The following is a 12,056-nucleotide window of genomic DNA, read 5'->3' on the forward strand; positions in this document are numbered from 1 at the left end:
TGATTCACTTTGCATGTCTGCCTGAGGTTCAGCATAAGTCCCTTCTCTAGTAGTAATACCCTTGAAACAGATAATAGCAATGCTGAATCCATATACCCAATATCTTGTTTCATGTACTCTATCTTCAACTTATAGTTTCTTCTTCTGTGTGTATGAAAATTGGCTCCGAGTCCATTTTATACTTCCATGAAGTTTTTCTGTGTCAGCATTTCTGTCTTGAGCTGAATCACACCCCATGCATTTCAGCAGAAGCTCCATCTTTATTAAAGACATAGTTTTGATTCATCATATGAATTTTAATTTTCTAATCTTCTGATCTCTTGATTCACTTTGCATATTTTTTTTCATACACATCTGTAGCAAGTGTTGATGTAATTCTCTAGTGAGAAAGAAGGGAGAATGTTTCTTTTAAGTTGATGTCTACCATCTGGAATTTACATCGACATTTGATTAAATTTGTGCATTTAAAAGTCTACTCCTTGATTAGTTAGGGATCCTTTCTAATTGATGAGAATTTTGGTTTTTTACTGCTCATATTTCAATCCACATAATCCCCAGTGTCGCAGTGGGTTAAACCCTTGTGCCAGTAGGACTGCTGACAAAAAGGTCGGCAGTTCAAATCCAGGGAGTGGGGTGAGCTCCCACCTGTCAGCTCCAACTTTGCATGGGGGAACATGAAAAAACCTCCCACAGGATGGTAAAACATCTGAGCATCCCCTGGGCAACAGATAGCCAATTCTCTTACACCAGAAGCGACTTGCAGTTTCTCAAGTCACTCCTGCTTTCTGCCTTTCTGGTGTGCTATGTCTGCACTGTTGAGTGCATTATGTTTGAGGACAAATCCATTTTTTAATGTGTATCATGAAGCCCCCAGTGGCACAGTGGGTTAAAGCAGTAAGCTGCTGAACTTGCTGACCAAAAGGTTGCAGGTTCGAATCTGGGGAGTGGCGTGAGCTCCTGCTGTTAGCCCCAGTCTCTGCCAACCTAGCAGTTTGAAAAAATGCAAATGTGAGTAGATCAATAGGTACCACTTCGGCAGGAAGGTAATGGCGCTCCATGCAGTCATGCTGGCCACATTACCTTGGAGGTGTCTATGGGCAATGCTGGCTTTTTGGCTTAGAAATGGGGATAAGCACCAAACCCCAGAGTCAGTCATGACTGGACTTAATGTCAGGGGAGAACCTTTTCCTTTTACCTACCTTCAAAATTGAGGTGCACATTACATTTGATGACTCATTATACTCAAGTAAATATGGGTATTTCTATCTGCGGTTCTTGATAAATCCAAAAACTATTTAAGATGATATACATTATATGAGGTGATGACTGAAAACCAAAATTTGTAGTAACATTTCAATGTTTCATATGTATCCACAGGGTATCAAATACAAGGTCATACAACAGAAATATTGACAGAAGTGGGTTTACATATTCTTGTCCACATTGCGGAAAGACTTTTCAGAAACCTAGCCAATTAACACGACACGTACGAATACACACAGGTAAAATGAATAAACCCAAAGACAGTTTGCTGGTGCTATGCCACTCTTAGGAGTTTTATACTGGGATTTCAGGTTGCAATGATATACTACAATGTCATACTAGGAGCTAATACTTTCATTTTGAATATCCGAATATATTGTTTTTGCTAGCTGTGATAGAAGTCATTCAGTAATATCTAGGACAGAGCTTTCCAAATTGTGTTGTGACATACTAGTATGTTGACTGCAGTGTCTAGATGTGTCATGCAAAGAAAAGAAAAACTTCTCAGTTTATGTAATATAAGCAATAAATCATATTTAAAATGCATAAATGAAGCTTTTATTAGATATGCTGTATCCATTATTACATTTCATTATTACAATTTATGCATGTGCCTGTATCCCTTCTAAGGGGTTAGTTTAACCTTGTTTGCTAGTAAAATTGAACTACTGTATTGCCAAATGATGCATGTCTAGAAAGTGTGACAGTGACATGAAATGTTTGGAAAGTTCTGGTCTAGAAAGTAGAAACATTTTCTTTCTATGTGTGTGTCAGTGTGTGTATGAGCTCAATTGTAATCTCTAAATAATATTCCACATAGTCTCTTGTTGATACTCAAAATGTGTTGCATTTACTCTATTGTGATCTTCTAGAAAATGAGTGGCTTAATTGTGACAGCTCTATATAAATTGCTGAAATTTAATGAATCACAAAACACATAGCTTTGTAATATAAAATATATCAGTGAAATTCAAAACCTTAATACTTTAATAACTTTTCTCAATTTTGCACCCCAACACCAATTAAATATATTTTTATAGAGAGAGAAAACGGGGGAGTTCATTGTTTCTATATTGGCTCTTACTATAAAGAACTTTTCTTTGTGTTCAAACTTTTTAGGCGAAAGGCCATTTAAATGTAGTGAATGTGGAAAAGCATTTAATCAGAAGGGAGCTTTACAAACCCATATGATTAAACACACTGGTGAAAAACCCCATGCCTGTGCCTTTTGCCCCGCAGCCTTTTCACAGAAAGGCAATCTTCAGTCACATGTTCAGAGAGTACATTCAGAAGTAAGTAAAGACTTCATTTCTGGGACAACATATTTTCTGTCAATAAGTATTTCCACATCTTGTGAATAATTCATATTATGGTCTAATGACAGATGGGATAAAGGCTATTTTCTTGGGGAAATCAAACAAATCTTATACAGCAATTTCATAGTTGGAATAAAGGGACTTTTTGTCTAAATTAAGTTTTGGTTAGTTTATCTTTATCCATTTTATTACTGTCTATAGTGGGTAATTTAAAACCAGAACAGCCTTCTTGGATTGAAGCAGAAGGGAGAAATAAGACTTGATTGTGAGCAATGTACTGACAGTTTCTCATTTTCTCTTGTATTGTGGTAGTGTGAAATGAGGAAGGACTACTATGGGAAGTCTGAATTGCAAACTATAATCAAGGGTTTGATGAATGGCCCGATTTTATAATTCTATAAGCAGCTTGAAAAATGAGTTATTTCTGATTTGGGAGATGTAGCTTGCCTTATTTTCTGAGCTAGTTTGACATGAACTGGGGTAAAGCACTCACTACTACTACTTAAATATAGAAAGTTTCATAAAGTCCTAGAATTATAGAGCTGAAATAGACAAAGGCCCCTTCTACGCTGTCATATAATCCAGGTTATCAAAGCAGATAATCCACACTATCTGCTTTGAACTGGATTATATGAGTCTACACTGCCATATAATCTAGTTCAAAACAGATAATCTGAATTTTGTATGACAGTGTAGAAGGGGCTGAAAAGGACTGCCCAGTCCAGTATATAGTCAAAAGAGTCCCTACCGATGGTTATGGTCATATTTGCATTTGTGATGTACCTCTTTTTGTATATCATACCATTATGGTCCCTAGGGGCACCAGCTCACTAGCTCAGCATTTTTCTATATGTTTTGTTCTTAATAACAGCATTCTAATTTATTTAGATCCCGTTTTTGAACAAAAAATACCCCTTTGTTAAGACCTTTTTGCCATTGCAATTTTGGCTCTTTGGCTGCAAAATAAAATTGTGTAATTAAGTTGGTTTTGAATGCAATGTTATAGATTTAAAATAAAAAGTATTAAAACTGAACATCTCTCTCTTGTTCTTAAAGGTGAAGAATGGTCCTACATATAACTGTACAGAGTGCAGTTGCATCTTCAAAAGCTTAGGCAGCTTAAATACTCATATCAGCAAGATGCATATGAGTAGCACACAGAACATAGCAAGCTCTGCCACAGAAACATCAACGGTAACGTTTTTCACTCTTATTTTTTTCTTCGAGGAAATTGGTGTATTGTTGTTTTCTTGTATATTGTTTCTCCCCCCACTTTCCCTGTGAGAGAGATTGAAATTGATATTGATATTGAGACCTACAATCTCTACTTTATCTTGTTGTGTACTGTACGCCTTTCTGAATTATGCCGTACCTAAGATGAACTTATCACAGGGTTTCCTGGCAAGATTTATTCAGCTGGGATTTACTTTTGCCTTCCTCTGAGAATGTGATTTTCCCAAGGAGGGTTTACATGTCCAAGAAGAGATTCTAACCTTAGCCTCCAGAGTCACAGTCCAAGGCTCAAATCAGTATGCCATGGTGGCTCAATCTATTTTAACTTGGTAGAGCAAAATTCACTATCCATTTATTTCCTCAGTCCTGTTGATATGATTGACTTGATGAGAACTTTCTTTTCCTTGCCTCTTTTCCTTTTATTTTGATCATACCTTGCGAAATACATCTCTCTCATCAGATTCCATATTTTTAAAAGATGCTCTGGCACCATCAGTGTCTGGTCTGTAGTGAGATGAGGATGGATGGTCAGAAAAATGTCAGAAGCACTCGTCTGAGTGTACACATGGGCATTTTCTTTCTGGTTGCTTCTCTCTATCTCTCGCTTTGTGATTGTTTTACACTTTCACTCTCTTTTCTCCTCCTTTATTTCTTTCCCATTCATTGTTCTGTGTTGACTGGTACATTTTATCCATTCATATACTTGAGGAAGTGAAGGGAAGTTGCATTGCCAAAATATTTCCTTTTTACATTTTTTTGCAATCTGAACAACTCTTGTTGAAGCAAACATCTTAGAAAATGATTCCACATTTGATCAAACATTGTGACATAGCAGCTATTCTGGGATGTCAAGAGAGAGCAAGCCTCATGATGGGTAGAACTTGTAATTGCTAAAACCTAGAAAATGGCACAAATGCCCTTTCTGTTGGTGATACAGTGACAGAAAATCACAACAACAGTGTACTATGGGTAACTGACTATTGTTTTATGAAAAAGAGAGTTAGCTTCCCCACATTCTTTTAGCAGGTGGTATGTAATGTGGCATATTATGGACACTGATGATCTCTATGTTACCAAAAAAGGAAGTTTTCAGTGAAATCATTTTTTAAAAAACTGGCAGATAATGTTGTGCATAAAACAGTTGCCCAGGTGTGTTCTTAATGCATTTGGGAATGCCTTTTAAGATTATGTTGGGATACTTTGAGCCCCCAGATTCTACTGATTGTAAAATTTTCTTCTAGTGGAGGATAAAAATGTTATTTTGTTCTACTATTCTTGTAGTCTATCCTTTTGAAAATCTAGGGGCCGCAGTGATGCAGTGGGTTAAACTGCTAAGCTGCAGAACTTGAAGGTCAGTGGTTTGAATCCGCAGGACCGGGTGAGCTCCTGTTGCTAGTGCCAACTTCTGTCAACCTAGCAGTTCGAAAACATGCAAATGTGAATAGGTACCGCTTCTGCGGGAAGGTAACAGCATGCTGGCCACATGACCTAGGAGGCGTTTATGGACAATGCCAGCTCTTTGGCTTAGAAATGGAAATGAGCATCACCCCTCAGAGTCAGACTCGACTAGACTTAATGTCAAGGGGAAACTTTTACCTTTATAATCTAAAATTATATATCTTCTAATATTGATGCTGGTTTATCTTTATATGAGCCTTCTGTAATTAGCTCTACCACATCTTATACTTCTGTGTTTTTCTCTGTAGGATAGTGTGGCTCAGCCTCTGACATTATCAACAGTTAATTTGCTTCAGCCTGTTGATAATAAATGGAAGAATGTGAGTATTTTAATTCTTAATTTGCTGCAGTCTGCTATTGACATAGTATGAACATATGCAACTTTCCACGTCTTTGTATTGTGTTAAGGAGATATTATTTTAGAGATACCTTAGAAACATTTATGTTGGATTTGCTCGTTTGAGATTCTATTGCAGTCATCCAGTGAAAGCAACTTTTTTCAGCTTCTGGGACCAATGGATAAGAGTTGCCTTATCCAATATTTAGGATACTCAGAGAGTGAGTCTATACATAGGATAATTAAGAGGTGATTAATATGCCCAATTGTGATCATGCTGGTTTACTTGGAATGCAGTGAACACCAGTCCAATATAGCAGCCAGAGCTAGTAAAAGATGAGCTTCATGTAGTTGAGCAAAGGTTATGTGAAATATGTACATGAGTGTGAGAGAATGTTTCTAGTATTTGACACACAAGCATAATGATGCTCAAAGAGAGAGACTGAAAAAGCTTTGGTAATACAGAGCAGTGCACTGTAATTATTATATCTGGCTTTCAGGTTCTAGTAGGTTGGTATATTGATATATGGATAATTCCAGATAATTTATATACCAAAAATGATATTGTTTTTCAGACTAGAAATCTCCATAGCTTGAGAAATTAAGTTTCATTGTTGGGGGTGAAAGATTTGCTTGAATTCTGCTAAAATGCAAATTGAGACTATTCCATCCTTGAAATGAGCTTTTATCAATATAAAGTGAAGGCTTTTAGGGTTTATGAGCTGCAGGTGGAAGCAGAGAAAAGTTACAAAAGTTGCTTTCGCCGGTGCAATGAGTGTTGGATACTGGTATTTATGCCAAATGTTCATTATTTTTGTAAGCTATATTTTATAATAAATAATAATAATAACGTTATTTTTATATCTCGTCACCATCTCCCCAAAGGGACTCGGGGCGGCTTCCATGGGGACCAAGTTCAGCATAAACATGGATTACAAGCTAAAACACAATTAAGACCATAATAACATATAAACAATATAATTGAAACAATTAAAACCAGAAGAGTAAAAACATCATTAAAATTCATCAATCAACATCAAACAACCAGTAACCAGGAAATGATGGGCATGATCAGATTCGAGAGGACAGGGCAAGGACTTATGCAAAATGCAGACTATAGGGCCTGGGCTGGGAGTAAAGTGCTGAAAAACCAAGTCAGTAAATTTGGGCTGGACAGACCTGATCAGGGACTTAAATCATCATTCAAAGGCACACTGGAACATTCAGGTTTTCAAGTCTTTATGGAAGGTTGACAGAGTGGAGGCTAATCTAATCTTCTTGGGGAGGGAGTTCCAGAGCCAGGGGGCCACCACCGAAAAGGTCCTCTCTCTTGCCCTCACCAACCATGTTTGTGATGGTGGGAGTGAGAGAAGGGCTTCCTTGGCAGATCTTAGAGTCTGCACCGGTTCATAGGGGTCGATACGGTCATGAAGATAAGCAGGACCTGAAGCATTTAGGGCTTTGTATGTAATAACCTTCATTTTGAATTGGGTCCGGAAACTTATTCTGATACTTTAAAGAAGGATAACAATTTCAATTTGTATGATGAGCAACTCAGGTTTTTATCATATATATTTGGGGGGTATGTCACATTAAATTCACTAAGCATAATATATGCTGTATGACTTGAGTACTTACGTTTGGAAACAATGTTTGGTTATGAAATAATGAGTCTCTCAGGGAACAAAGTCATCTATTAATTTTGAAATACTGTAAATAAAGGAGTTATTGCCAAAGAAAACCAATTTAATGTAAAAGAAATTAGCAATTACATTCCAAGTATTTCATTCCTTTATAAGTGATACCTGTATATTCATGGCAATGTTTCTTTTATCTATAGACAGAAAATCCAGTAACCTCAATTTCAGGACATCAAGGTCAGCAGTCCGTCACTGATGTTATTCAACAGCTTCTTGAATTGTCAGAGCCAGTGGAAAATAATCAGTCCCAGCCTCCTAGTCAACAACTCAGTATGGCTGTGAGCATCAACAGAGATATTTTACAGGTAAAATAACCTATTTTAGACATATTGCCTTTGAGCATAAAGTGCTCTAAGATTTCAGTGAGGAAAGCCAAACAATACTCTAGGATTTTCAACATTAATGGATGGGCCAGTTAATTATTTTCTCTTTTGTATTTCCCAAATTGCTACTAATTTCAGAGTTTCTTGACTATTTTACCACTTAATGTAGCAGCTTTTCTAATACCTGTGCTCTCTTCAGAAGGGAAAATACTAAATACAAATCAAGGGCAGATTGCCTTTGACTGCTTTCTGCCTTAGCCAAGTCTGTGGTTGCCTTTCAAGGTGCTGTACTTGAGAGATTTGCCTATGTATCTAAAAGCCCTCTAGGGTCAAACATCCTTGTCAAAAAGGTAATAGCAAGTTGTCATTGTGCAGTACTTCCTGTGTTATTATCTTAAAGTTCAATATGAAAAAAATAAGAAAATAGAAATGCACAATAAATGCACAGTTAGCCCTCCACTTTAGCCAGTGTTTGGTGGCACAAAATCCCCAAGAAAGTGAATGGCGATGAACAAAAAAACAAAAACAAAACATTTTTATATCTGAGAGGACATTTGTGTAGGAATTTCTAGATATTTCAGCATATCTCTGTGGTCAACTTCCACTTGTAAAACATGTTACCCATTCAGAATGCTTGCCAATTCCACTTGCACTATATAGCTGCCACGATACATATTAAAGAAACACCGGTGCCAGCCATTTTTAATATAACTGTATTTTAAACTATTTTGAGGATATTTGTTGTTATTTATGTTTTAGTTAATTATGTCTTACCGACTATTCTGTTATATTTTTATCACAATGCTTAATCCTTTATTGTAAACTTACTGTTATTGTGCTCTGTCGTGTATTTTGATATGTTTTGATACGTTTTGTACTCACTTATGCATTGAATGTCTGCCTTTTTATGTGTAAACCACCCTGATTCCCATCAGGGAGAGAGGGCGATATAGAAATAAAGATTATTACTATTACTATTATTATTGTTGTAAAATATTCAGATTAATTTTAAACTGCCTTGATCTATAATTGGGCAATATATTTGTGAGAACCAAATCAAAATGCCATAAAGGTATGCAAAGCTTTTATATTTATCTGCAAAAACATTATTATTATTATTATTATTATTATAACTTTATTTGTACCCCGCTAGCATCTCCCAAGGGATTCGATGCGGCTTACACAGGCCGAAGCCCCAAAACACAATACAACAATACAATACCTAAAGCAAATTAAAAACAGTTAAGCAGGAAAACAATAACAGTAACAATACAACAAGACACTATTAAAACTGGGCCGGCCGCAGTAGGGGTACAGGATTAAAAGTGCTGATGTGGCGGGAGGAATGTAGGATTATAATATAAGTGCTGTGTGCAGTGTGCAGTGATCTTGGTTCTACTAAGGTGCTTCTAGGATTTGGTGCTGGAGGTTCCTAATCTGAAAAGGCACATCGGAACAGCCAGGTTTTCAATTTCTTTCTGAAGACTGCCAATGTAGGGGCTTGTCTGAGATCTTTCGGGAGGGCGTTCCAGAGTCGGGGGGCCACCACAGAAAAGGCCCTGTCTCGCGTCCCCACCAAGCGCGCTTGCGACGTGGCCGGGATCACGAGCAGGGCCTCTCCAGATGACCGGAGTGAGCGTGTGGGTTCGTAGACAGCGATACAGTCACGCAGGTAGGGTGGTCCCAAACCATTCAGGGCTTTGTAGGTAAGCACCTGCACCTTAAATTGGGCTTCTCGGCCTTTTGGCTAAGATCAAGTGTAGTATCAAAAACATGTGTATATTTGTGGCATTTTTCTTGGCCTTGATGAATACACTGCCCAGATGGGTTTTTGGTTTTGTTGTCATTGTTTTTCTTTTCGTTCTTATTCAAGTAGACTCTTGAAGATTAAGTTGATCCAAATAATATTTTCTTGAAAGGTTGTTTTTGTTATATACTTTTGCCTAATTTTTAAAGTAAGGCTAATTGGAAGCATTCATGAATCTTGCTCTTAGTTTAATTCATTATGTTTGTCTTAGCAAGCCTTGGAAAATAGCGGGCTCTCTTCAATCCCCGTTTCAGCGAATGCTGACAGGAGTGAAAGTAAGACTTCTCCAACTCAGGATGAAAATGCAGTTGCTCAGAATCTATCAAACCATCAGATCGTCTCTGGTAACACAGAACGTGTTAAGGAGCAAGAAAATCCAGATAAAGTGGATAAAAAAGAAAAAAGGATTCTGAAGAAAAAGTCTCAATTTTTACCTGGTAATAGTAAAATTATTCACACTATACAGCACTGTTTTTAATTTCTCCTGTAGTTGCTTGTTGCCATTTAGTAATGCAGAGATTAGATGTTCTCTCTGTTCACTAAGAATCGAGTTACTGGTATTTTGAGAAAAAAGACTGGAATTAGCTTAGAATAACATTTTCTACTTCCTCTTTAGATGCCAACTCTTCTGCCTTGGTAATGGTTGTGAAATTTGAAAATATCCAGCTAGCTCTGTAGAAAGTAATCAGTCGCAGAAACTATTGAGAAACTAATCGATTTTTAAAAAAATGACAGATCTAGGAATTGTCAGGGCCTTCATGGAGCCTTGAGGGCTTTAAAATAGGTTCCCATGGGATTTACCTTCCCATTCTGGCATATGTTAAATGCTCTAAAGTAGTGTAGTAGAATCAGTTGTGAAACTTTCCTGACAGGAGAAATTCTGTGATTTATAGGAACTAGAGACGTAGCAGCTGCATTCTTGCTCAGTGTAAGAAATACTTGTTTGTTCAAATAGGGTTTACTCTGGACAGTGAGGAATTGAGTATAGGTTCAATATCATGAAAAGGTTCAATATCATGAAAATTTTAACTTTTAAAACATATCACTGTTATGTAGGTAATTTGTATCTTCTGTGCCACAGCAATCTATTGTTGGGATTACAACTGACTTCATATTCTTTACACATGCGAACAAAAAAAATCTCGGTGTCTTGTTTTTTAGGCCTGTTCTTGGGTTTATTTTGGGGAGCTAATTCATAAAATTGCACTGGATAGATTTTTACTAAGATAAGGTTAAGGATTTTCTATGGGCTGGCAGATGGCAACTTGTAGATGCCATATTTTCTGTGTCACAAAAATACAGCTGGTAAGGAAAACTGTTTCCTTTTTTGGAATCAGCAGGTAAAATATACCCAGAACCAAGTTTAACATTTCAGGCACCAAAATGTATGCTAGCCAATGTTATGTTTAAATCTAAGGTAGGAGGTAACTGAGGTGAAATTGGGTTGCTGTGAGTTTTCCGGGCTGTATGGCCATGTTCCATTCTTTCCTGCTATTTTGCCCACATTATGGCAGGAATCCTCAGAGGTTGAGAGGTCTATTGGAAACTAGGCAAGTGAGGTTTATATATCTGTGGAATAACCAGGGTGGGAGAAATCACTCTTGTCTGCTTGAGGAAAGTGTGAATTTTGCATTTGGCACGCCTTGATTAGCATTTAATGGTCTTGCAACTTCAAAGCCTGGCTGGTTGCTGCCTGGAAGAATCCTTTGTTTGGAGCTGTTAGCTGGCCCTCATTGATTCTTGTCTGGAATTCCCCTGCTTTTTGAATGTTTGAATGTTTATTTACTGTCCTGAATTGGGGTAAAATTGCCAGGTTTCTTCACTGTCTCTTGTTTCAAATTGTGATTTTTCTTGCTTGAGACTGTTGTACTAATAGGATTTTATGCTTACAGAATGTTATTACAGTATCTATTCCAAAATTATATTTCAGGTTCCATACGTGAAGAGAATGGAATACGGTGGCACATTTGCCCATACTGCAATAAAGAATTTAAAAAACCCAGTGATTTGGTCCGGCACATTCGTATTCACACACATGAGAAGCCATTTAAATGTCCGCAGTGTTTCAGGGCTTTTGCTGTGAAGAGCACCCTCACCGCACACATAAAAACACACACCGGTATTAAGGCTTTCAAGTGTCAGTACTGTATGAAGTGCTTTTCTACCTCAGGAAGTTTAAAAGTGCATATTCGGTTACATACAGGTAGGATTTCACAATTATAGTTTCAATATTGCATGCTGATTTAGGAACAAGAAAATGTAAGTTAAAGTTACTGAAATATGTAATGCCTTACTCAGGATGCAAAGTTCTGCGCACTTCCAGGGGCAGATAGTGAGCCAAACTGAAGATAATAGAAGGTCAACAAGAAAGAGAAAGAAACAAAGAAAAGAAAGAAAGAAAGAAAGAAAGAAACCATTGAAAATGTGAATATCAGTAATATTAGAGGCAAAGTGAAGCAGCATAAAACTGAAAAACTAGAGCTGTGCAGAATGGGTATTTGAGGTTTCATAAATTTGAACTATGGGCTGTGTGCAGAGGAAAGAGGATGGGTTTCCTCACCATACATTGGTTTTGCTCCTTTTTTGCTAATGGTTATATACTAAAATACATCTTAAAGA

The 12,056-nt window shown here is 37.2% G+C and overlaps 1 protein-coding gene across 7 annotated transcripts in view; it reads left to right on the plus strand.

Annotated features, from left to right (window-relative positions):
• ZNF236 (zinc finger protein 236) overlaps nt 1–12,056 on the plus strand; it is a 54,056-nt gene that overhangs the window by 7,482 nt on the left and 34,518 nt on the right. For 6 of the 7 annotated variants that reach the window (XM_060774961.2, XM_060774963.2, XM_060774959.2 and 3 more), the window contains exons 5-11: nt 1,378–1,502; nt 2,383–2,555; nt 3,636–3,773; nt 5,519–5,590; nt 7,448–7,612; nt 9,649–9,880; nt 11,368–11,640. In XM_060774961.2, coding sequence (XP_060630944.2) covers nt 1,378–1,502; nt 2,383–2,555; nt 3,636–3,773; nt 5,519–5,590; nt 7,448–7,612; nt 9,649–9,880; nt 11,368–11,640 — 1,178 coding nt within the window. The remainder of the gene's footprint in view (nt 1–1,377; nt 1,503–2,382; nt 2,556–3,635; nt 3,774–5,518; nt 5,591–7,447; nt 7,613–9,648; nt 9,881–11,367; nt 11,641–12,056) is intronic. The other variant, XM_060774962.2, reaches the window with a different exon arrangement.

The sequence above is a fragment of the Anolis sagrei genome, chromosome 4 (genome assembly GCF_037176765.1).
Source record: "Anolis sagrei isolate rAnoSag1 chromosome 4, rAnoSag1.mat, whole genome shotgun sequence".
NCBI classification, from domain to species: Eukaryota; Metazoa; Chordata; class Lepidosauria; order Squamata; family Dactyloidae; genus Anolis; species Anolis sagrei.